This window comes from Saccopteryx bilineata, chromosome 1 (assembly GCF_036850765.1).
Source record: "Saccopteryx bilineata isolate mSacBil1 chromosome 1, mSacBil1_pri_phased_curated, whole genome shotgun sequence".
Lineage (NCBI taxonomy): Eukaryota > Metazoa > Chordata > Mammalia > Chiroptera > Emballonuridae > Saccopteryx > Saccopteryx bilineata.
Window position 1 is genome coordinate 145223185 of NC_089490.1, and position 26073 is coordinate 145249257.

At 47.3% G+C, this 26073-nt stretch overlaps 1 protein-coding gene, 1 non-coding gene and 1 pseudogene across 4 annotated transcripts; 2 read left to right on the forward strand and 1 right to left on the reverse strand.

Annotated features, from left to right (window-relative positions):
- On the forward strand, positions 1-26033 carry IL27RA (interleukin 27 receptor subunit alpha). Of its 3 annotated transcripts, none has more exons than XM_066272036.1 (14): positions 1-237; positions 667-784; positions 4154-4311; positions 4393-4550; positions 7301-7460; positions 7560-7633; positions 15773-15956; positions 16055-16243; positions 18407-18508; positions 18581-18739; positions 24356-24481; positions 24870-24963; positions 25137-25230; positions 25352-26033. In XM_066272036.1, the coding sequence occupies exons 1-14, from the start codon at positions 138-140 to the stop codon at positions 25568-25570; spliced, it is 1935 nt and encodes a 644-aa protein (XP_066128133.1). In that variant the 5' UTR covers positions 1-137; the 3' UTR covers positions 25571-26033. The 3 variants fall into 3 exon arrangements, with proteins under 3 accessions (XP_066128133.1, XP_066128134.1, XP_066128135.1); XM_066272037.1 differs by having other exon boundaries at positions 4438-4550; XM_066272038.1 differs by lacking the exons at positions 1-237; positions 4154-4311 and having other exon boundaries at positions 695-784.
- On the forward strand, positions 9918-10227 carry LOC136320156 (ATP synthase subunit g, mitochondrial pseudogene; annotated as a pseudogene).
- Positions 15392-15467, reverse strand: TRNAG-GCC (transfer RNA glycine (anticodon GCC)). Its single transcript has one exon. It is a non-coding gene; the product is annotated as a tRNA-Gly (tRNA).
- Positions 26034-26073: the final 40 nt, after the last annotated feature.

Genomic DNA, 26073 nt, shown 5'->3' on the forward strand with positions numbered 1-26073 from the left:
GCAAGGTGCGGAGGCAGCTGGGAGGGGTGGCCTGGCTTCCCGTCGCCTCTCCAGCGCTGGGTCGGGAGAGTAACGCGCGCTGTGCGTCCGCGGGGGCCCAGCAGGGCCCAGGGGGTCTGGGGCGCGCGGGGGGCGCCATGACGGGAGCCGGGGCTGCCTCCTGCCGGCTGCTGCCAAAGCCAAAGCTCGCGCTGCTGCCTCTGCTATTGCTGCTGTTCCACCCGACAAGTCCCCAGGGTGAGTTCTGGAGCGAGCTTGTGTCCGGCGCTCTGCCGCGCGCTCACGCTTAAAGCGCAAGTCCTCCAGGGCGCACCTCAAGTTCGCAGAACGAGTGACAGAGGTCCAGACGCCCCTCTGCTCCTCCCTAGACAGGGACAGGGCAAAGAAAAGAGTGGGGAATGGGAGGTAGGGGGTGGAAGGCACAGCCTAGCGGAGGGTGTGGGGCTCTTGGGGAGGTAACAGGATGTGGCTAACAGAGGGAGGGGAGGAGTTATGCCCGAAGCCTGGGTAGAGGTGCCCAGCGCCCCCCTTTCTGCTCCTTACTTCCGTTAGGGACCCCACCACGCTCCACGATTTTCAGAAGTTAGGCAAAGTTCAGGTTCTGGGCTGTGCAGGCAGCTGGGAGAATTGAGCCCCTTCCCTCCTACGCTCCCACCTCCTTTCCAGGCAAACCCGGGCCCCTGCAGTGCTATGCTGTTGGACCATTAGGCGACCTGAACTGTTCGTGGGAGCCTGTTGGGGACCTAGGAGCCCCCTCCACGCTGCACCTCCAGAGTCAGAAGTAGTGAGTACAGTGGGGTGGCTTGGGGAAACAAGCCACCCTCCAAAGGTCCCCATCTTTTCTGGTTGAGAGGACTCAGGAGTCGTCCCCCCCCCCCCAAGCCCTTTAATAATTCCAAATTCCCTTCTCATTTCCTTGCTTCTTCACGACCCTGGACCAGTCAATTCCCCTCTCTGAGACGCCTTTGCTCCTCTGTCAAATGATGATAATAAATGAAACCTGCTTAATAGGGACGATTCTGAGGATCCAATGAGTGAGACATCTGGCAAAGAGCAAATGCTTAATAATTATAAGCTGTTTTTATTCCTGTGTGGTCCTAGGCAAGTAGCTTAACCACTCTGAGCATATGAAAAGATCATTCCATCTGGTATTGGAGATGCGGTAATGGGAGGGATAAACAGAAAGCCTAGTCCTTCCTGGGGCCCACAGTTGGAGGGGCGACTGCCATTCCTTCCTGATGAATCACACCTGGAAACTCAAAGTCATTTCAAATTTGGCTGAGTAAGGGAAGAGTAAAAGCGGCATTGAAAAGTGGAAGCAGGGGTTGGAGGCTGGCTTTTGAAAAAACAAATTTATTGATTTTAGAGAGAGAGAGAGAAGGGATAATGAGAGAAACATTGATTTGTTATTCCACTTATTTCTGCATTCATTCGTTGATCCTTGTATGTGCCCTGACCAAGATTGAAACTACAACGTTGGCATATCAGGATGATGCTCTAACCAACTGAACTACCCCTCCAGGGCTAAAGCTTTTTTTTTTTTTTGGTGGTGGCAAAATACACATAAAATTTACCATTTTTTTTTCTCAACCATTTTAAAGTGTACAGGTCCGCGTCGTTAGGTACATTCACACTACTGTGCCACCAACATCAGCATTTATCTCCAGAAAGGAGGCCTAGTTTTAATTGGTAGGGGCTGGGGGGAGTCAGAGAAGGTTCTCCCCCCTTTTCTTTTTTCTTACAGAGACAGAGAATCAGAGAGAGGGATAGATAGGGACAGACAGGAACGGAGAGAGATGAGAAGCATCAATCATTAGTTTTTCGTTGTGACACCTTAGCTGTTCATTGATTGCTTTCTCATATGTGCCTTGACTGTGGGCCTTCAGCAGACCGAGTAACCCCTTGCTCAAGCCAGCGACCTTGGGTCCAAACTGGTGAGCCTTGCTCAACCCAGATGAGCCCGCGCTCAAGCTGGCGACCTCGGGGTCTCGAACCTGCATCTTCCACATCCCAGTCCGACACTCTATCCACTGAGCAACCGCCTGGTCAGGCCCCCCTTTTCTTAGTGAAGTGAAACTCACATAACAAAATTCACCATTTTAATGTGAACAATTCAGTGGCTTTAGTATGTTCACAATACTGTGCAACCACCATCTCTCTAGTTCCAAAATTTTTCCAGCACCCCAGAAGGAAGTCCCACCCTCATTAGCAATCACTCCCCATTCTCCTTCCTTCAGCCCCTGGCAACCAGTCTGCTTTTTGTCTCTGTGGATTTGCCTGTTCTGGACATTTCTTATCAATGGAATCATATACAATGTGTCTTTTGCGTCTGTCTTCTTTCTCTGAGGATAATGTTTACAAAGGTAAACAACATTTAGCACATATCAGAACTTCATTCCTCTTTCTTTTTTTTTTTTTTTCATTCCTCTTTCCTAATAGCCGAGTAATATTCCATTGTATGGATGGAGCACATTTTGTTCATCCATCCCTCTTTTGATGGACATTTGCATTGTTTCCACCCTTTGGTGATTGTGACTAGTGCTAGTATGAATATGTGTGTACAAGTTATTGAGCCCCTGGGTTTAATTTTCTTGGTATGTGCCTAGGAGTGGAATTGCTGGGTCATATGGTAATTCTGTATTTAACTTTTCAAGGAACCACCAAATTTTTCAACAGCAGTTGCAACCTTTTACGTTCCCACCAGCAATGTATGAGGGCTCAATTTCTCCACATCTTCACCAACACTTGTGTTTTTGTTGTTTTTATGAAGGCCTTGTTTTGAGCCTTTGAAATCCAATCCTTGGGAACTTCCTCAGCTCCTCGCTCTTTCACCCGCATCTAATCCATCGGTAAACCTTTTTGGCCCCACTTTCAATGTTATCCAGAATCCGGCATTCCCCACTTCTTCAGCACTCACGCTGACTCAGCTCCCATCATTGCTGGCCTACTTGGTGCACTCAGCTCCTCCCTGGGCTCAGATTTCCACCCTCAACTCCACAGTCTCTTCTCTGCCATGACATCCAGAGGGCACCTGTGAACATCTGAGTCAGGGCATGTTCCTCCTCTGGTCATAGCCTTTCAGGGCTCCTACCTCACTCAGGGTAAAAGCCAGTTCTCCCTGTGGCCCACCAGGACCTGTACAATCTGCTTGTCACCTCCCTGCTCTCACCTCGTCCCACTCTCCTACTCTCAACTCCTCTGCAGCCACACAGGCCTCCTCCTTGCTCTTCCTCAAATACACCAGGCAGTTGACCCCCAGGTCTTTGCACTGGCTGTTCTCTTTTCTTAAAATGCTCTTCCCCAGGTACTTCATGGCTCTACCCTCATGTCCTTCAGGCCTTTATTCAAATGTCTCCTCATCTCAGAGATCTTTCCTGACCACCCTCCCTAAATTAGCACTGTTGCTCCTCACCACATCATTATACTGTATCCTCTTCATCCTGCTTGATTGTTCTTTTTTTTTTTTTAATTTTATTTATTCATTTTAGAGAGAGGAGACAGGGACAGATAGAGAAGGGAAGGAGGAGCAGGAAGCACCAACTCCCATATGTGCCTTGACCAGGGAAGCCTGAGGTTTCAAACCAGCTACGTCAGCATTTCAGGTCGACGCTTTTACCCACTGCGCCACCACAGGTCAGGCTTGATTGTTCTTTATATTGCTTATACCACCATCAATTATATATTTATGTTTCTCATCTGCCTCCTTCACTGGAACACCAGCTCCAGAGAGCGGATCCTATCGTGCTTTAGTCATAGTGCTATCTTCAGCTTCTGCAACAGGACCTGGCACAACATATATTTGATGAATGAATAGTTGCATAGACATAAATGTGCACATACATAGTAGGTGCTCAATAAATAAAATGACCAATGTTCATATAACATGTGTTGTGCACCCAATGGTGTTATAAACACATTCCATTTCTTATCACATTGGTTCACTCCTCTATTCATTCCTTTCAGTGGGTACTTTTATTGTCCTCATTTTGTAGATAAGGAAACTGAGGAACAGAGACATTAAGTTGCTTGCTCAAGGTCACATGGCTCTAAAACAGCAAAGCTGGGATTTAAAACCAGGCAGAGCAGTTATTATTATGGCTTGGGTCCAGCCCTATGTACACCTCCCCCCCAATTCCTGTATCTCTCCTCACAGTCATTCCAACAGAACCTGGACTGTGGCAGTCCCCACCGGGCAGAGCTGGGTGACCATCTCACGGGAACAGTTCACCACATCTGATGAACTACTTGTCTGGGGGACCAAGGAAGGCCAGCCTCTCTGGCCCCCAGTCTTCGTGAACCTGGAGACACGAAGTAACAGGCAGGAGGGAGGTGCTATTTGGGGGGGGCGTCCTTGAGGCCCCAGCTCAATGCATCCTGGCCTCTTCTCCTCAGTGAAGCCACAAGCCCCTCAACTGGACCCTGATGTGGACTTTTCAGAGGATGACCCTCAGGAGGCCATTGTCCAGTGGTCCCCACCTACATGGCCACCCCATAAGGTCCTGGTCTGCCAGTTCTACTACCGAAGATGCCAGCAGATGGCCTGGACCCTGGTGAGTGTCAAAGGTGCTTTCACTCCACCCTATTCAGGGCATCATCCCCAAATCAGAGATCAAGTCCAGAGCACATATCTCACCTGCCCCTGGAGTCTGTCTGCATCCCACACAAAAGACCTGTACATGCCTGACCAGGCGGTGGTGAGGTGATAGCATTGGACTGGGACATAGAGGACCCGGGTTCAAAACCCTGAGGTTGCCAGCTTGAGCGTGGGCTCACCAGCTTGAGCATGGGGTCATTGGCTTGAGCATGGGATCTTAGACATGACCACATGGTTGCTGGCTTGAGCCCAAAGGTCATTGGCTTGAAGCCCAAGGTTGCCGGCTTGAGCAAGGGGTCACTCGCTCTGCTGTAGCCCCCCAGTCAAGGCACATATGAGAAAGCAATCAATGAACAACTAAGGTGCTGTAACGAAGAATTGATGCTTTTCATCTCTCTCCCTTCCTGTCTGTCTGTCCCTTTCTCTGTATCTCTCTCTATGTCATGCAAAAAAAGACCTGTATATGTATAGTCTTCAACTAAAAAATCACTCCCCCCCAAATCTCTATATTCCATGCATTCCCAATCCAAATTCCACTTGGAATTTTTAAGAAACAATAAATTTGTTGTAATATTTTTATAAATAAAAAAAGTACTCTAATAGCTTATGTTCCTAAAATAAGAATAACAGTACTTAGCATCATATTACAAATGAGGGGCAGGGCCTGGTTCTCAGCAAACACTCAAAAAGAAGTAATAAAAGCAGCCTGACCTGTGGTGGTGCAGTGAATAAACCATCAACCTGGAACACTGAGGTTGTTGGTTCAAAGCCCTGGGCTTGCCTGGTCAAGGCACTTATGAGAAGCAACTACTACAAGTTGATGCTTCCCGTGCCTCCCCCCTGCCTTTCTCTCTTTCCCTCTATTTGCTCTCTCTAAAATCAGTAAATAAAACTTTTTTTAAAAAAGCAGCTGACATTTCTGACACCTGCCCATCAGGTTCTAGGCTAAGCAATCAGCATGGATTATCTTGATAAGTCCCCCTAGCCTCCCTACATACAGATGATTTTTTTTCCCTTGAGTGAGAAATGGGGAGGCAGATTAACAGACTCCTGCATGCACCCTGATTGGATGCATCTTGCAACCTCCATCTGGGACTGATGCTCTGCCCATCTGGGGCCATGCTAGCAACTCAGCTATTTTTAGCACCTGAGGCAGAGGCTCCATGGAACCATTCTTAGCGCCCAGGGCCAATGTGTTCAAACTAATTGAGCCATGGCTGTGGGAGAGGAAGAAAGAGAGAGAAAAGGGGAGAGAGAGGGATGGAGAAGCAGATGATTACCTTTCCTATATGCCTTGACCAGGAATCGAACCCGGGACATCCACATGCCAGGCTGACACTGTACCACTGAGTCAGCCAGCCAGAGCCATAACAGATGATTTTAAGCTGAACATTAGAGAGATTAAACAACTTTCCCAAGCTCACACAACAAGAAAGTGGAAGACAACCCCAGGGCAGCAGGTACCCCAGAAGGAGTTGGAGGACCTGCCCATTCATTATTGGAGCACGCCCCAGAAGCTTTATTTACTATTTCCGTTCATATTTCATTGGCCAGAACATAGTCACATGGTCTTAGCTCACTGCAAAGGAAGCTGGGAAATGTAGTCTATTGTTCATAGCCATATCCCCAACTGATACTCAGAGGTTATATTTCCAAAGGAAGAAGGGGAGAATGGATATTGGGAGTAATCAACTGTATCAGCCACAGCTTTTGATACAAAACACCATAATGCTGAACAGGGTTGTCATTGTGATTATTCGTGCAATTCAGAGCAATGCTGAGATGCAGACTTTGGAATCTGACTGCCTGGGTATGAATCCTAGCTCCAGTACTCACCTTGTGACCTTCAGCAAGTCATTTCCTCTTTCTGGACCTCAGTTTTCCCTACCTTTAAAATGAGAATAATAATAGAACTTACCGCCTACTGCCATATCTGGCATATAGGGCCCAATTTTAAAACTGAAAATCCAATGTCTTGGGAATCAGAGGTGGATTAAGGTCGGTTGAGGCCCTGGGCGCAGAAGAAAATATTAGGTCCCTTAAAAAAGAGAGACAGGAAAAATAAAAATACATGTTAACCATATTTTTAAATAAATAAAAATATTGTGTACTATTAATGTTAAAATTGCACATATGAGCCTGACCAGGTGGTGGCGCAGTGGATAGAGCGTCGGACTGGGATACGAAAGGACCCAGGTTCGAGACCCCGAGGTCGCCAGCTTGAGCGCGGGCTCATCTGGCTTGAGCAAAGAGCTCACCAGCTTGGACCCACAGTCGCTGGCTCCAGCAGGGGGTTACTCGGTCTGCTGAAGGCCCACGGTCAAGGCACATGTGAGAAAGCAATCAATGAACAACTAATAAGTCGCAACGCACAACGAGAAACTGATGATTGATGCTTCTCATCTCTCTCTGTTCCTGTCTGTCTGTCCCTGTCTATCTCTGCCTCTGTAAAAAAAAAAAAAAAAAAATTGCACATATGAAACCAAACTTGGTGTCATTAGAAAAAAAGTGTCAAGTTGGGGTTTTGCAGGGCCTTTCAGAAGTCGGGGCCCAGGGCGTGCACCCAGTGCGCCCGCCGTTAAATCCACCTCTGTTGGGAACCCTCTTTCCCAGGCAAAGCAGGATAGTTGGCCACCCTGATGACATAAGATCCAAGTACTGTCAACTCAGCTCTCAGCCTCATTGCTCTCTACTGTCTCTCCCCAGCTGGAACCAGAACTGAACTCTATACCCCTGACCCCTGTTGAGATCCAGGACCTAGAGCTAGCCACTGGCTATGAGGTGTCTGGCCGCTGCCGAATGGAGCAAGAAGAGCATCTATGGGGCGAGTGGAGCCCCATTCTGTCCTTCCAGACACTGCCCTCTGGTAAGGATCTTCTGGCTTATCCCTGTACCTCTGTCCCCCTTCCTGGAAGCCTGTCCAGTCATGCTCCTTTCATTTGTGCTCTTTCCTCATCCTTGTCAGCTCCAAAAGATGTATGGATATCAGGGGACGTCTGTGGGACACGAGATGGACAAAAATCCCTGCTTCTGTGGAAAGTGAGTTGTGGGGACCAGTTATATTTCTCTGCACATATCAGGAAACCGCCAAATAACAATGATGTAAACAAAACAGAGGTTACTGTACTGTCCTCTTGAGATTGCTTCAAGACTTAAAGGAAGGGAATGCTCAGAAAGGTCCTGGCACAGGGCTGGGCCCAGAGCACGCCTCTACCATCTGAGAGCACGGAGCTAAGATATAAACATAGATGCATGTGTTCTAGACAGGGGAGTCAGCAGGTACAAAGTTTTGGAAGCAAGACTAGGCCTAGCTCCACAAAAGTGTGCTAAGGGCTTGGACACTAAAATCAAAAGGGCATCATGAGATGACAGACAGCAATCCTCATTGATCTAAATCTGTTGAGTACTTACCTTGTTCTAGGCGTTATTAGGCCCTGGCTTACAGTAAATATGACCAGGAACAAAATAACAGGGCCCATATCTTCTTAAGCTACATGATCTAATACCATTAATTTTAACCATTACATAACACTTACAGAGCTTTTAATATCTACCAGGCCCTAGTCTACACTCTTATTTATATTAACTAACTTAAAGATGAGAAAAATGAGAGACAGAAAGATTGCCCTAAACCACATAACTAGTAAGTGGCAGAGCTGAGATCACTGTCTTTCAAACAGAAATTCACAGCCTCAGTGGCTTGTATAACACTACTTTGTAATGCCCCTTTACTATGCTGAAATAATATCTAGATATAATCATGTATACACATGTTAAAATATATATATATATAATATAGTGTTCTACTTGTAACATTCAGTAGAAAATAAAGGGGAAATAAAGTTCTATGTAATGGCAAAAAATTTAGTTCACCAGGATGACATAAGAATACTAAATCCATATATACTTTATAACTTGACTTTAAAGTACATAAACTAAAAGTTAACAGAACTATTGGAGAAATGTATGAATTCACAACCTTTGTGGAAGATTTTAACACACCACTCCTAGTAATTTCATAACAAACAGATGGAAAATAAGTCAATATCTAGAATATATGAACATGTGATTAACAAACAATCTAATGAACTCACATAAAAACCCCAGAACAGTGGCCCTGGCCGGTTGGCTCAGTGGATACAAGGTCAGCCTGGCGTGTAGATGTAATCATTAGGCACACATGAGAAGCGATCATCTGTTTCTTTTCTCCTCCTCTCCCCCTTCTTGCTCTCTTCCTCTATTGCAGCCAGTGGTTCAGTTGGTTTATGCATTGGCCCCTGGTGCTGAGGATAGCTCGATTGATTTGAGCATCGGCCCCAGGCTAGGGTTGCTGGGTGGATCCTGGTTGGGGCACATGTGGGAGTCTATCTCCCCTCTCTCACTTTAAAACAACAACAGGCCCTGGCTGGTTGGCTCAGCGGTAGAGCGTCGGCCTGGCGTGCGGGGGACCCGGGTTCGATTCCCGGCCAGGGCACATAGGAGAAGCGCCCATTTGCTTCTCCACCCCCCCTCCTTCCTCTCTGTCTCTCTCTTCCCCTCCCACAGCCAAGGCTCCATTGGAGCAAAGATGGCCCGGGCGCTGGGGATGGCTCCTTGGCCTCTGCCCCAGGCGCTAGAGTGGCTCTGGTCGCGGCAGAGCGACGCCCCGGAGGGGCAGAGCATCGCCCCCTGGTGGGCAGAGCTTCGCCCCTGGTGGGTGTGCCGGGTGGATCCCGGTCGGGCGCATGCGAGAGTCTGTCTGACTGTCTCTCCCCGTTTCCACCTTCAGAAAAGAAAAAAAACAAACAACAACAACAATAGCCCTGGCCGGTTGGCTTAGCCATAGAGTGTCAGTATGGTATGTGGAAGTCCTGGATTTGATTCCTGGTCAGGGCACACAGGAGAAGCAACCATCTGCTTTCTCTCTCTCTCTCTCTCTCTCTCTCTCTCTCTCTTCTCCTGAAGTCGTGGTTCAAATGGCTCAAGCAAAGTTGGCTCCAGGTGCTGAGGATGGCTCCATGGTCTCACCTCAGGCACTAAAATAGCTTGGTTGCTGAGCAGTGTAGCAAGTCCCAGATGGGCAGAGCATCGCCTCATAGAAGGCTTGCCAGGTGGATTCCCATTGGGGTGCTAGCGGCAGTCTGTCTTTCTGCCTCCTTGTCTCCCACATAATAAAAACAACAACAACCAAAGCTCAGAACTTGCATTCTTTCTATATATAAACGGGACATTTACCAAAATCAACCACATGTCATGCTATAGAGACAATTTCCAGGGACTAAAAAGGAGTGAGGTGATGCAAGGCACGCTAAACAATTCTCTGATCAACTTCCATCCTAGATCCATGGCCCAATTTGTCCATAATCTCGTGCAGAAGGACCCTGACTGGTGAACACTGCTGTGACTTACTTAAAGCCTGATTGGCCATATTTGAGCACTATTCCAAGGTTGAGCTGATTCTTCCAGCCCCTGCTGAGATACTTATTGTTATTCAGAGCTTGAAAAAAAATAGTCAGTAGTGCTTAAACTGGTAGCTTCAAACAGCTCAAAGTAAAGGAAGCTCTGCTGAATGGTTTGGTCCCATTGAGGTGTGGATGTGGTTTCACACCGATGAGATCATAGGCAAGCCTGGTGTCACTGACTACAATGTTTGAAGACCAGTCTTTCACATCTGTTTCTTTTTGGTTTATTATTTGAATGTTTTTTTTTGTTTTTTCTTTTTAATTTTTTCTGAAGCTGGAAACAGGGAGAGACAGTCAGACAGACTCCCGCATGCGCCCGACCGGGATACACCCGGCACGCCCACCATGGGGCGATGCTCTGCCCATCCTGGGTGTCTCCATGTTGCGACCAGAGCCACTCTAGCGCCTGAGGCAGAGGCCACAGAGCCATCCCCAGCGCCCGGGCCATCTTTGCTCCAATGGAGCCTTGGTTGCAGGAGGGGAAGAGAGAGACAGAGAGGAAAGCGCGGCGGAGGGGTGGAGAAGCAAATGGGCGCTTCTCCTGTGTGCCCTGGCCGGGAATCGAACCTGGGTCCTCTGCACGCTAGGTTGACGCTCTACCGCTGAGCCAACCGGCCAGGGCCTATTTGAATGTTTTTGGAACATGAATTTACAGAATGATATTTGAATTTTAAAAAAAGAAAAAATATGTCTTTTATCCTTGTTACTTAGATGAGTTTCCTGTAGGCAGCATACAGTTGGATTTTCTTTTTTAATCCATTCTGCTACTCTGTGCCTTTTTATTGGTGAGTTTAATCCGTTTACATTTAGTGTAATTATTGATACTTGTGAGTTCCCTCTTGCCATTTTATATCTTGCTTTCTGTTAGTTTTGTGTCTTGTTTGATCCTTCTCTTTCGTTTTTCTATCTTTTGTTTTTATTTGGTTGTATTCCATACATCTTTCCTCTGTTGCTATCTTTTTTATCTCATGTGCTTCTGTGGTGGTTTTTTCAATGGTGGTTACCTTTGAGTAATGAAAAGGGTCCCTACCCTGTTCATTGTAGCGAACTATTTTGTGAGTACTTTTGCACTCCATCGTCCTTTGCTACTGTTAATCTCCATCTTCTCCCCCTCTTTCTTTTTGTTGTTGTCACAGTTTAAATTTGGTTTTATTGTGTTCTTCTTGGAGCTTTTACTTGTGGCTCTGTTTTTTTTTTGTTCTTTGTATCTGATTGGAGAACCCCCTTTAGTAATTCCTGGAGTGGGGGTTTTCTGATGATAAATTCCCTCATCTTTTCTGTATCTGTGAATGTTTTTATTTCTCCTTCGTATTTGAAGGATAGCTTTGATGGGTATAGTATTCATGGCTGAAAGTTCCTCTCTTTCAGGACTTTAAATATTGGGGTCCACTCTCTTCTAGCTTGTAGAGTTTCTGCTGAGAAATCTGATGATAATCTAGTGGACCTTCCTTTATATGTTGTATTCTTCTTTTCCCTGGCTGCCTTGAGAATTTTTTCTTTGCTGTTGGTTTGTGTCAATTTCATTATGATATGCCTTGGAGTAGGTTTGTTGGGGTTAAGAAAACTTGGAGTTCTGTTTGCTTCTTGAACTTGAGGCTTTAGTTCTTTCCACAGGCTTGGGAAGTTCTCATCTATTATTTGTTTGAGTATGTTCTCCATTCCATTTTCTCTCTCTTCTCCCTCTGATATACCTATTATTCTTATGTTATTCTTTTTGATGGAGTCAGATAATTCTTGTAGGACTATCTCATTTTTTAAAATTTTTGAGTCTCTTTCTTCTTCTCTCTGTTGTGCCTCAAGTTGCTTGTCTTCTATTTCACTAATCCTCTCTTCTATCTGACCTGTTCTATTAGCTAAGCTTGTTACTTCGTTTTTCAGCTCGTGAATTGAGTTTTTCATCTCTGTTTGATTTGTTTTTATAGTTTCAATTTCCTTGGACATATATTCTTTGTGTTCATTGAGTTGTTTTCTGAGCTCCCTAAATTGCCTTTCTGTGTTTTCTTGTATATCTCGGAGGATTTTTAGGATTTCTATCTTGAATTCTCTGTCATTTAGCTCCAAGGTTTCCAATATATTAAATTTTTTCTCCATAGATTTTTCCTCATCTAGCTGTGTTACCTCTCTTTCTTTTGTATCCATGATATTCGATTTTCTCTTCCTTAATGGCATCTGAGGGTGGTTTTGTTGATAGTATTAATGAGATTTAATAAAAAATAAAAAGTTAAAAAATAATAAAAATAATAAAAAATCAAATAGAGTTGGTTTTTTAAAAAAAAAATTAATAATGAAATAAAGAAAAATAAAATAAAATAAAAATTTTTTAAAAAAGGAAATTATTCCCCCCCTCCTTTTTTCCTCTCCTCTCCTCTCCCCTCTTTTTTGAGAAAATCTTGTGGTGGACTGTGAATTATAACAAACAATGCCTGTGATGGAGGGCCTGAATTGGGGAAAAGTAATAAAGGGGCAAAAAAAAAAAAAAAGAAAAAAAAAGAGCGTATGGACCCACAAAAAGCAAATACGGAAAAAATTTGGGTCAAGAATAAAATGATTTGCTTTTAGGTGTTGGTTGTCTAATAGTTATGATGAGAGGAATAAGAGGAAAACGGAAAAATGGGGGGACAAATTAAAAAATTACTATTGTATTTAGTGGAACAAGAACTAGATAATATGGAGAGCCAGGGATGGGAGCACTGCTAGTGAGTTAAAAAGGTGAAGTAAAAAACCCCCAAAATGCCACAAACATAAGTTTGAGTCCCAGATAAGATAATTTGTTTGTTATTGAGGTTTGAATGAGAGGAGATGTAAAGGAGAAAGGAAGAAACTAATATAGAGGGAGAAAAGAAAGAGAGAGAGAAAAAAAAAGAGGGAACCACTAAAAGAAGAAAAAAGAAAGGAGAGGAGAGAGAGAGAGTTAAGGGTTTTGGAGTGCAACCCTCATAGAGAGAAAGGAAGAGAAGAGAAAAGATAATGGGAGATGTAACACTTATGGGTAGTGTAGTTCAAGGAGAGGAGAGAGTAAGACCGGTAGAGAGTTAATCGGCCAAATTGGAGGAGGAAAAAAAAGTATCAAGAATGAAGATAAGAGAAACAAATGAACAAATATAATAAAATGGGATAGGTTATAAAGTCTGCAGATTATTCTTGATTTTGAGAGGTTATCTTCTTGCTTTTTCTTTTCTCTCCCTCTTCCTGGTCGGTGACTCTGTACCCCAGGTTCTGCCCCTTTGGCACGCTCAGGTAGAGGTTTGCAGTTGGTAAGTCTCTATGGCAATGTCATGTATTGTGCTTTAGTCTCGTTGGCAGTCGAAGCTCATTAGCATTTATAGGCTCCGACAGTGAGAGAGTCCGTGTTCCTGGAGCCTTTCTCCTAGTCTTTCCTTCCTCAATTAGTAGCCTGATAATCCAGCTATGGGGTTGCTGCTGCCTCTGCCTGGATAGTAAGAGGCTCAAAGAGCTGGCAACTCCCCACTCTATTTCCACTCAGCACAGGGCTCTGGGTAAGGCTCAGTCAGTCAGAGCTGCTAGCATAATCAGGCAGGCTTTCTGCCCACTCAAAGACCTCTGGCTCTGCCACTCTGTCCGGTAACACAAGCGGGCGCCCACTTCCGGGGCGCTTGGAGGAAACTCTCACTCACTGTCTGCGACCAGGATATCCGGCCAGCAGTCTCACGCTCTGAGTGAAACCCCCAACCGCAGGGAAAAGTTGCAGCGTTGGAATTGAGTCTCGCTCCGTCCCCGTGCGCGGCTTTTGCAAGGCGCTGGGGCGGCTCGAGATTCCGCTTTGGCCCACACAAAGGCCCCTGACTCTGCCCCTCTCTGCGATAACACGGGCGCGCACTGCCGAGGCACTCGGAGGAATCGCTCACTCCTTATCTGCGCGCGCAAACCAGGATATGAGGCCGGCCGCGTTTCCCTCTGAGTGAAACACCCTCCAGCACGGAAAATCTCCACCGTTGGAATTAGTTCTCACTCACTCCGTGTGTGGCTTTCCCAGGGCACTGGGGCTGCCCAGAGACTCTGCCCTCGGCCCACAGAAAGGTCTCTGACCCTGCCTCTCCGTGGGCAACACGGGCACCCACTCTCTGGGCCTAGGAAGAAATTCTCGCCCACTAACTGCGCACCGACCAGGAGACCGGGTAAAATGGCCGCTCCGCTTGTCTTTCTTTCTTTGGGTTTGGCGCGAGTGTTAGCTTGTATTGCCCTGGTTGCCACAGGATCAGATTTTCCTCGGCTTGGATCTCCGTGCCACAGCCTGGTTCAGCCGTTTGTGCCGCGGCGGCCTGGATCTATTCACCCCCTTTGCCCGCCTCAGTTTCTATATTCACAGTTACCAGAGAAAGCCGCCCTGTTTAGGTTAGTGAGGAAGGCGGAGCATTTCTTACTCCCTATTTCCTTTGGGGTTTGGTTATATATTTAGCCAATTTTTCACTCAATCATACGTTTGGGTGTATTGCGAAGCATCTGGAAGCTCCAAGTATAGGTTTTTCTGTTTCTGGTTGAAGATCTTGTTGAGTTTTGGGGGAGATTTATCGGTATCGCTTTCTACCCCGCCATTACTCTGACGTCATCTGAAAAAATATGTCAAAAAGAAATTCTCTGATCAAAACATAGATCATGCCGGGAATTGATAATAAAAACCCCATATGTTCTGAATATTTAAAATTTCAGTAAATATTAAAACCAGAACCCTGAATGTTTGGTTCTAGGAACAATTAAAATGATTAGACAGGTTTTTCATCTACAAAAGTTTCCAGTGGAGATGACATTTAAAAGTCATAAGGGACACGGGCAGTTTTTTTGTTTCTAGGACAGTGTGGCATCTCTGACTCTTGCCCATCAAATATCAATCATTGATCATTGAGGCAACCAAGAATTCCCACAGATTTCCCCAAATCCCCCTGGAGGGCACCATCCTCTTTACTATATATAACCACTCCTCTCTACAAGAGCGGGGATTCTGAAATCCTTACAAGCTGCACAGGACACAGAGTAGGATGAGGCGAGTGAAGCAGAGTTTTACTTATGCAGGGTCAGATCCTGTTTTTACTTAAAATCTTGTTATTTTGTTCGTTATGAGTGTGGGGGTTTTTTTGCATTAATTTTTTTTTCTGAAGTTGGAAACGGGGAGGCAGACAGACTCCTGCCCGGCATGCCCACCAGGGGGCGATGCTCTGCCCATCTTGGGGGCGTCGCTCTGCCGCAATCAGAGCCATTCTACCACCTGAGGCAGAGGCCACAGAGCCATCCTCAGCGCCGGGGCCAACTTTGCTCCAATGGAGCCTCAGCTGTGGGAAGGGAAGAGAGAGACAGAGAGGGAGGAGGGGGGGAGGAGAAGCAGATGGGCACCTCTCCTGTGTGCCCTGGCCGGGAATCGAACCCGGGACTCCTGCCCGGCAGGCCGATGCTCTACCACTGAGCCAACCAGCCAGGGCTGCATTAATTTTGATTGATTAAAATATAACTCATCTTGATTACTGGATTTTTTATATCCTCCTCCTTAAATTTTGCACGCAAGGTAGGTGCCTCACTCACCTCACCCTAGCCCTGACTGTGGCACTGTATTCTAACCCCACCTCTGCCATTGAGCCCCTCTGAGATTCAGTTTCCTCATCTGTAAAGTGGAACCAACAAAAATATTAATATTTCACTGACTGGTTTGTCAGGTGACCTCGCTGAGACACATAGTAGGTGTCTGTTAAATGGGAGATATTAACCCCTTTTTTCCCTTATCCCTCAGGCTCCGGGGCACTGTGTGCAGGTGAGCTATAGAGTCTGGTTCCAGGTTAAAGGTCAGGAGCTGATCTCCCGGGAAACTTCCTGCTGCAGCTTCTTCCTCCCAACTCAGACGGAGTGGGTTGCAGTGTCTGCTGTCAACGCCACAAGCTGGGAGCCTCTCACCAACCTTTCTTTAGTCTGCTTGGGTAAGAGGCTGTGAACGTCCTCCACTCAGTGCCCTGGAAGTGCTCAAGAGAGGGCCTTCTGAGTGGGCAGCTGAGATTTCTCTTCCCCCACCCTCTAGGTTCAGGCTCTGCCCCTCATAGTGTGGTGATCAGCAGTATTGCTGGGAGCACAGAGCTACGGGTCACTTGGCAACAGGGGTCCAGGGAGCTGCAGGAGCATGTTGTGGACTGGGTTCAAGATGGGGAGCCCCTGGAGAACCTCAGCTGGGTCCAGCTTCCCCCTGGGAACCTCAGTGCTCTGTTGCCAGGTGAGACCCCCCCCCCATACACCTAGACTCCTATTCCAGCTGTTGGAGAACAGGCTGATGCGTGGGTATGCGGAAAAGTGGTTTTTTTGTGTGTGTTTGTTTGTTTTTTACAGAGACAGAGAGAGAGTCAGAGAGAGGGATAGATAGGGACAGACAGACAGGAATGGAGAGAGATGAGAAGCATCAATCATCAGTTTTTCATTGCAACACCTTAGTTGTTCATTGATTGCTTTCTCATATGTGCCTTGACTGCGGGCCTTCAGCAGACCGAGTAACCCCTTGCTTGAGCCAGCAACCTTGGGTCCAAGCTGGTGAGCTTTGCTCAAATCAGATGAGCCGGCGTTCAAGCTGGTGACCTCAGGGTCTCAAACCTGGGTCCTCCGCATCCCAGTCTGACGCTCTATCCACTGCGCCACTGCCTGGTCAGGCCAGAAAAATGTTATGATGAAAGTATCATTAATTCATTGACCACATACTGTGCCAGGCTCTGTTCTAGACACTGGTACACAGTGATGGCAGCTGATGTCTATTGGCATTTACCAAAGCATTAAATCATTCAAACTTTCTTATAAAATAGGTTTCTGTTGCTGCTATGCTCAACTTACATATGTCAAGAAAGGCCCAGGGTAGTTAAACAACTTGCCGGAGGCCTCACAGCAAATAGGTGTTAGAACCAGAGTTTAAGTGACAGAGTCAGGCTCCTGAAGCCAAACCCTCAGTTGTCACTCCACTCTTCCTCTCAGCGGCATCCCCAGCCTCATGGAGCCAACATTCTTGTGGAGACATCAGCCAATGAAACAAAAACAAATATCTATAATGTAATTAGGGCAAATAAATCCTTGTAAGGGGAAGGAGGAAAAGTTGCTATTTTAGAAAGAAAGGATAGGAAAGGCCTCTCTGGGAAAGTGGCATTTGAGTAAAGGCCTAAAGGAGGTGATAAAGGGAGCTATGAGGTTGTCTGAGGGAAAAGCGAGAGGGAACAGACAGTTCAAAGGCCCAAGGCAGGAATGTATCTGACGTGTTAGAGTCAGTAAGGAAGCCGGTATGGCAGGAGTGGAATGAGTGAGGAGGAGAATGGGAGGATGTGAGGCCAGGGAGATAATGGGGCAGAGTGTGCAGGGCCTTATTGGCACAGGGAGGACTTTGCCTTTTTTTCTGAGTGAGGTGGGAGCCACAGAGGATTTTGAACAGAGCAGGGAGGTACCCTGAGTTAGGTGCACACAGGTGCCTTCTGGCTGCTGGGGGCGAGGGGAGGAACAGACTGGGTTGTGGAGGTGGCAGGGTGGTGTGGTTTGGAAGCTAAGAGAAGGAACTGTACTGGTCCAGGCCGGAGGAGATGAGGGCTGGAACAGGTGGCAACTGAGGAAATGAGAGAAGCAGACAGGTTCTGATTGGGGGGTCATGGAGCAGAATTTTGGGGACCCATTTGATATGTTTGCATCTGAGAGGCTTATCCAAGTGGAATTGTCCAGGCCACTGTCAATGCTCAGGTCTTGAGCTCAGCTATTAATTTTGGGCTAGGGCTTGACCCTGGAGAGTTCTTCTTTGAGGTTAAGAACTTAGGAAAGCATGAGATGGTGTTTAGTGAAAAATGTAGGACGGAGTCCTGAGGGCCATAAGTATACATGGACAAAAGAAGAAGAGCCGCAATTCTGGAAAATTCCCAGTTGGGGAAAGCCATGCGGCAGCAGTTTTAAGGAGAAACATCAGGAACCTACCCGTTATAAATGTCAGGATCCCCATAGTAGCCCGGTGTTTGACCATCTCCCATGCGTATTTCCTGGCCTGAAGCATGTTTCTGGTTCCTGAAGCATTTTGCCTACCTGGGTAGGAGTTAAGCAGCTTCAGGTGCAACCCTGACCCATGACAAAGAAGGGCTAGTGGATAAATACCCCAGCACCCTCGAACGGGAAGGGTCCCAGGCGCGTGCTCTCTGCTGCCTCCCAGAGGTCACCAATAAACTTCTGTTGCCCATGTTGGGCTGCTTTTCCGTCGCTGTTTCACTTACCCACTGGCCTTCTGGGGTTACTTCACAGAAAGTGACTTATACTCATATCTGGATCTCAGCAAGTCCTTCTGGAGACCCAAATGAAGGCTTCCATTACGTAGGAAATGAGTATGGGAGGAGCCAACTCAAACTGGTCTTTGTTTCTCCCCACCCAGGGAATTTCCAACGAGGGGTCCCTTACCGAATCACAGTGACAGCAGTCTCTCCTGGAGGTTTGAGCCCTGCCCCTTCAGTCTGGAAGTTCAGAGAGGAACTAGGTAAGTGATGGGGCTGGAAGATGGAGGGTCCTGGAACCTGGGCAGACCTTGACCCACTGGCTTTCTCCCCAGCACCTTCAGCGGGGCCGGTGCTTTGGCGACTTCAGGATGCCTCCCCAGGGACCCCCACCATAGTGTGGGGAGAGGTCCCAAGGCGCCAACTTCGGGGCTATCTCACCCACTATACGTTGTGTGCACAGAGTGGAACCAAGCCTCCTGTCTGCATGAATGGTGAGCTTTTCTGCCTCCTGCTCCCAGCCCCACAAGACCTGCCCATCAGTCTTCCTTACCCCTTGTCCTCACTCAGATGGGCCTGTTTGGTCCCCCCTCAGCCCCTGGGAGAACACATGCTGTCATCAGTTCCCTAGTGGACAGTAATGCTGGTGGCTCTCAATGTAATGGACTGTCATTTGCCTATCAAGAACGAAGACTCAGCCCTGGCCGGTTGGCTCAGCGGTAGAGCGTCGGCCTAGCGTGCGGAGGACCTGGGTTCAATTCCTGGCCAGGGCACACAGGAGAAGCACCCATTTGCTTCTCCACCCCTCCGCTGTGCTTTCCTCTCTGTCTCTCTCTTCCCCTCCCGCAGCCAAGGCTCCATTGGAGCAAAGATGGCCCGGGCGCTGGGGATGGCTCTGTGGCCTCTGCCCCAGGCGCTAGAGTGGCTCTGGTCGCAACATGGCGACGCCCAGGATGGGCAGAGCATCGCCCCCTGGTGGGCAGAGCGTCGCCCCTGGTGGGCGTGCCGGGTGGATCCCAGTTGGGCGCATGCGGGAGTCTGTCTGACTGTCTCTCCCTGTTTCCAGCTTCAGAAAAATGAAAAAAAAAAAAAAGAACGAAGACTCAGGCAGTGGCGCAGTGGATAGAACGTCGGACTGGGATGCTGAGGACCCAGGTTCGAGACTCCGAGGTTGGCAGCTTGAGTGCGGGCTCATCTGGTTTGAGCAAAGCTCACCAGCTTGGACCCAAGATCGCTGGCTTGAGCAAGGGGTTACTCAGTCTGCTGAAGGCCCGCAGTCAAGGCACATATGAGAAAGCAATCAATGAACAACTAAGGTGTCGCAAGGAAAAACTGATGATTGATGCTTCTCATCTCTCTCCATTCCTGTCTGTCCCTATCTATCCCTCTCTCTGACTCTCTATCAGTTTCTGTAATAAAAAAAAAAAAGAAGACTCCTATCTATTGACATTGAAAGATGCCTGTCATATTTTATTAAGTGAAAAAGATAAAAGGATTCAAAACTCTGTAGGATAGATCCATTTTTGTAAAATAAAACCAGCACTGAGCAAAGCAGAGGTATAAATATGAAAATAAATTTCCCTCAATGTCAACAGGATTGTAGGATAAATTATGATTTTTATTTCTTTTTCATATCTTTGGGTATTGGCTAAACTTTTACTCTGGGCACAAATTCCTTTTTTTTATTTATTTATTAATTTTTAAAAAAATTTTATTTATTTATTACAGAGACAGAGAGTGAGTCAGAGAGAGGGATAGACAGGGACAGACAGACAGGAACGGAGAGAGATGAGAAGCATCAATCATTAGTTTTTCATTGCACGTTGCAACACCTTAGTTGTTCATTGATTGCTTTCTCATATGTGCCTTGACCATGGGCCTCCAGCAGACCGATTAACCCCTTGCTGGAGCCAGCGACCTTGGGTTCAAGCTGGTGAGCTCTTGCTCAAACCAGATGAGCCCGTGCTCAAGCTGGCGACCTCGGGGTCTCGAACCTGGGCCCTCTGCATCCCAATCCGACGCTCTATCCATTGCGCCACCGCCTGGTCAGGCTACAAATTCCTTTTTCAAAATATCTTTATTACCCCTTTTATTTCTAATTACAAAAATTATCTGTGCTAACAAGATTTTGTAACAATAAAAGCTGACACATATCATCAAGAAGATCAGGTGCTGGCCGGTTTGCTCAGTGGTAGAGCGTTGGCCTGGTGTGCAGGAGTCCCGGGTTTGATTCCTGGCCAGGGCACACAGGATAAGCACCCATCTACTTCTCCATCCCTCCCCCTCTCCCTCTCTGTCTCTCTCTTACCCTCCCACAGCCAAGGCTCTATTGGAGCAAAGTTGGCCCAGGCGCTGAGGATGGCTCTGTGGCCTCTGCCTCAGGTGCTAGAATGGCTCTGGTTGCAACAGAGCTATGCCCCAGATGGACAGAGCATCGCCCCTTGGTGGGCATGCCGGGTAGATCCCTGTCAGGTGCATGCGGGAGTCTGTCTGATCTCCCTGTTTCCAACTTCAGAAAGAAAAAAAAAAGAATATAAGCATTTTGCCTTGACTGGGTTGCTCAGTGGATAAAGCATTGACCTGGTGCGCCAGAGGTCATGGATTTGACCCCCACTCCCAGTCAGGGCACGTTGAAAAACACTCAGTGAATACACAACTAAGTGAAACAATGAATTGATGCTTCTCTGTCTGTTTCCCCCTCCCTCTCTTTCTCTCTCTCAAATAAATGGAAAAATTAAATATATAAATAGGGGATATTTAAATATCCCCTAATTTTTGTGAGCAGTATATATATATATATATATTCATTATTTCACTGATACTGATAACACAGCTTCCAGATTTTTCCATGTGTATGTTAATATAGATAGCTGGCTTTTTTGAAGATTTTAAACTTTTTTTTTTTTTTTTTTTTGTATTTTCTCGAAGTTAGAAGCGGGGAGGCAGTCAGACAGACTCCTGCATGCGCCTGACCGAATCCACCCAGCATGCCCACCAGGGGGCGATGCTCTGCCCATCTGGGGCGTTGCTCTGTTGCAACTAGAGCCATTCTAGCGCCTGCAGCAGAGCCCATGGAGCCATCATCAGCACCCAGGCCAACTTTGCTCCAATGGAGCCTTGACTGCGGGAGAGGTAGAGAGAGACAGAGTGAAAGGAGGGGGAAGAGTGGAGAAGCAGATGAGCACTACTCCTGTGTGCCCTGGCCAGGAGTCAAACCTGGGACTTCCACACGCCAGACTGACATTCTACTACTGAGCCAACCTGCCAGGGCCGTAAGCTTTTTATTATAGAAAATTTCAAGCACATACAACAGTAGGGAGAATATAGCCTGACCAGTGGTGGTGCAGTGGATGGAGTGTCAACCTGGGACTCTGAGGTCCCAGGTTTGAAACCCTGAAATCAGCTTAAGCGCAGGTTCACTTTTCTTGAGCACAGGTCACCAGCTTGAGCGCAGGGTCACCAGCTTGAGTGTGGGATCATAGACATGATCACATGGTCACTGGCTTGAGCAAGGGGTCACTGGCTCAGCTGGAGCCCCCGGGTCAAGGCACATATGAGAAACAATCAATGAACAACTAAGGTGCCACACTATGAGTTGATGCTTCTCATCTCTCTCCCTACCTATCTCTTTGTCTCTGTCTCTCTCTTTCTCTCAAAAAAAAAAAAAAAAAAGAAAGAAAAAGAAAAAAAGAAAAGAATAGGGAGAATATAACAAACCCTCTTGTGCCCACCACCCAGCTTCAGCAATTACCTATATTTTGCCAATCTTGTTTCAGTTTTACTCCCTGCCACTTTTTTCCTGGTCTTTGGTGTCAGTATTTCACATTTGTCCCTAATTGATAAAGTCTACTTTTTAACATACTTGCTTTGCCATGATTCTATCTTGCAAACATATATATATATAATGATATATATATATATATATATATATCATTAGGTTAAAAATGGCATTTATTATTATTTTTTATTTAAAAAATTTTTTTTGTATTTTTCTGAAGTTGGAAACGGGGAGGCAGTCAGACAGACTCCCGCATGCACCCGACCGGGATCCACCTGGCACGCCCACCAAGGGGCGATGCTCTGCCCATCTGGGGCATTGCTCTGTTGCAACCAGAGCCATTCTAGTACCTAAGGCAGAGGCCATGGAGCCATGCTCAGCACCCGGGCCAACTTGGCTCCAATGGAGCCTTGGCTGCAGGAGGGGAAGAGAGAGACAGGGAGGAAGGAGAGGGGGAGGGGCAGAGAAGCAGATGGGCGCTTCTCCTGTGTGCCCTGGCCGGGAATCGAACCCAGGACTCCTGCACGCCAGGCCAACGCTCTACCACTCAGCCAACCGGCCAGGGCTATTATTAAATATAGATACATATTGTTAAATATAGATGTATATTGTTATTATTAAAAGAGGACCATGTTATAGGTTATAGTTTGGCCCCTGAACCTTATGACTGTGATATTTTGCAACTTTCTTTTTTTCACCTGATGAGTTAGCTTGGACATCTTTCTTTGGCAATACATCTTGATTCCTGTTCATGTCTCCTATAATCCTATAATAAACCAAAAAGCTACTTCCTTTTTTTTGGTTTAAAAACAAAAAAGATCAGCCCTGGCCGGTTGGTTCAGTGGTAGAGCGTCGGCCTAGCATGCAGGAGTCCTGGGTTCAATTTCCAGCCAGGGCACACAAGAGAAGCGCCCATCTGCTTCTCCACCCCTCCCCTTCTCCTTCCTTTCTGTCTCTCTCTTCACCTCCCACAGCCAAGACTTCATTGGAGCAAAGTTGGTTTGGATGCTGAGGATGGCTCCATGGCCTCTGCCTCAGGCACTAGAATGGCTCCGGGTGCAACAGAGCAATGCCTCAGATGGGTAGAGCATCGCCCCCTGGTGGGTGTGTAGGGTGGATCCCGGTGGGGTGCATGCGGGAGTCTGTCTGCCTCCCCGTTTCCAACTTCAGAAAAATACAAAATGAAAAAGAAAAAAAAAAAGTTCAATTCAGCAAAAAAGTAGACAAAAATAACTCTGGAAGGTCCAAATGTCTACCCTGGGTCTCTAAGGAGTCTCCCTCCACTGGGTTCTGTGCAGATAAGGGATATGATACTCATTTATTCTTTTGTTTATTTAAATCTATATCTTTTTTTTTTTTTTTGACAGAAACAGAGAGAGTCAGAGAGAGGGACAGATAGGGACAGGCAGGAAGGGAGAGAGATAAGAAGCATCAATTCTTCGTAGTGGCACCTTAGTTGTTAATTGATTGCATTCTCATATGTACCTTGACCAGGGGGCTACAGCAGAGCGAATGACCCCTTGGGCTTCAAGCCAGCAACCTTTGGGCTTAAGTGACCATATGGTGTCATGTCTGATCCCACATTCAAGCCAGCGACCCCATGCTCAAGCTGGTGAGCCCACGCTCAAGCTGGCGACCTTGGGGTTTCGAACCTGGGTCCTCCACGTCCCAGTCCCATGCTCTATCCACTGTGCCACTGCCTGGTCAGGCTATATCTTTTTTTTTTTTTAACAGAGACAGAGAGGGATAGATAGGGACAGATAGACAGGAACGGAGAGAGATGAGAAGCATCAATCATTAGTTTTTCGTTGCGACACCTTAGTTGTTCATTGATTGCTTTCTCATATGTGCCTTGACCGTGGGGCTACAGCAGACTGAGTAACCCCTTTCTTGAGCCAGCGACCTTGGGTCCAAGCTAGTGAGCTCTGCTCAAACCAGATGAGCCCGCGCTGAAGCTGACAACCACGGGGTCTTGAACCTGGATCTTCCGCATCCCAGCCCGATGCTCTATCCACTGCGCCACCGCCTGGTCAGGCTATATAATTTTTTAATGCTGAGAATACAGCTTTCTAATGGAGGACACACAGGCATAGACAAAGTAAATAATATCGAAGTAGTGTGCCAGATTGTGATAAATGCTTTATAGAGAATGAAGCAGGGAAGACGGGCTGTGAAGGAGGTGTAGTTTTATATGTCATGGGGTGAGAGAAGACCTTTTGTGCATAGACCCGAAGGAGGGAGCCATGTGGATATTGGGGGAGAGTGCCTCAGACAGAAAGGTCCTGAAATAGGACTTGACTGCCTCCCCAAGCTTTCTGTATTTGTCCTTCAGTGAGTGGCAGCACCCAGAACATCACTCTGCCCAACCTTCCCTGGGGTCCCTGTGAGCTGTGGATGATGGCGTCTACCATTGCAGGACAGGGCCCACCTGGCCCCAGCCTTCGGCTTCATCTACCAGGTAGGGGCTGGGGTGGCACTGCCTTAGTAGGGGGCCTGCCTCATTTGAAGGAGATATGCAGTGATTCTCTGGGTTCCAGTGACTGGGCAACCTTTTGATTTAGGAGGGTGGTTATTGATGATGCATTTTGATTCTGCTAAATACTACTATGGTTTATCAGGCAATGTGTGTCTCTGACCATTTCACCCACCCCTGACCTTGACCTTTCATCAATTACTGCTCTGTTCACAAGCCCCACTCCCATTCCAAGATTTTCCCCACCCATAACCCCTATTTTCATAAGCCCTACCCATTTACTTGCTTCCCTCACCCATGCCTGGCACATCAATGAGCCTTACCTGATCCTTCCCCTCTCCTGGTGTCTAACTGTTCTGCCTCTTTCCCCTAGATAACACCCTGAAGTTGAAAATTCTGCCAGGTGTCCTTCTCCTGTGGGGCTTGCTCTTGACGGGCTGTGGCGTAAGCCTAGCCACCTTTGGAAGGTGAGGCAGTCAGACATGTGGGTCTCTGTCCAATTGGAAGGGCAGCTGGGCAATAGCCGAGTTTCCATTGTGAGGGGACACCCCAGAGGTCCGTGACATTCCTGGACCCTGCAACCTGGGTATGGGTATCTGGCCACTTAGATTCCCTTCCCTGATTCTTACCTGCTTGCCAGGTGCCTTCACCTGCGGCACAAGGTACTGCCCCGTTGGGTCTGGGAGAAGGTCCCTGATCCTGCCAACAGCAGTTCCAGCCAGCGTCACATTGAGGTGAGTGAAAAGACTGGCTTGTTGGAAACCTCGAGGGGGTTGGAGGATACTGGGACAGTGGGGAGTGGATAGGAATGTTGAGGGAGAATGGGGCCATAATCTCAGCCTCCTTTCTTCCCAGGAGGTGCCCCAGGCCCCACCCCCTGGGGACTTGCCCACCCTGGAAGTGGAAGAAATGGAGCCACTACCAGTTATAGAGCCCCCCCAGGCCTCTTCCCGGCTTGATTTTGGGTATGAGAAACACTTCCTGCCCACACCTGAGGAGCTGGGCTTTCTGGGTCCCCAGACCCCAGGTATTGGCCTGAACCGACCCCAAGCCAGGAGAGGGGTGCCGATTTGACAGCTGAAGACACTGTGAGGCTCAGAGAGGCTGAGCCACTTGCCTGAGGAACCCAGCCAGGAAGAGCTGAGGTTGAAAGACCCCTACAGAGAAGGGCCTGGCCCTATAAGGAATGTATGGATGGATGAGGGAACAAGGGAAAACATAAAATCCAGAGTGGCAGCCACCTCCCCAAATCTGTCCTGCTGCTATAACAGAACTGTAGCTGGGTACACTCCTAGCCTCCCTTGCAGCTAGGTGTGGCCATGCATGGAGTTCTCACCAATGGACTGTGAACAGAAGTGACTTGTGCCAAAGTTGGTACTGGGTGGGGTTCCTTCATATTGTCTTCCTTTTCCCATGAGCTGGAAGAACATTGATGTGCCCATAATTTAGCTTCAGCCAGATCTAAGGGGAGGGGAGGGGCAAGAAATTGAAAGGAACCTGAGTCCCCGAGTGACTGCATAGATCAGAGGCACCCAAAGAAATAAATTTGTTTTTATAGTTACTATAGCTTGAGATCT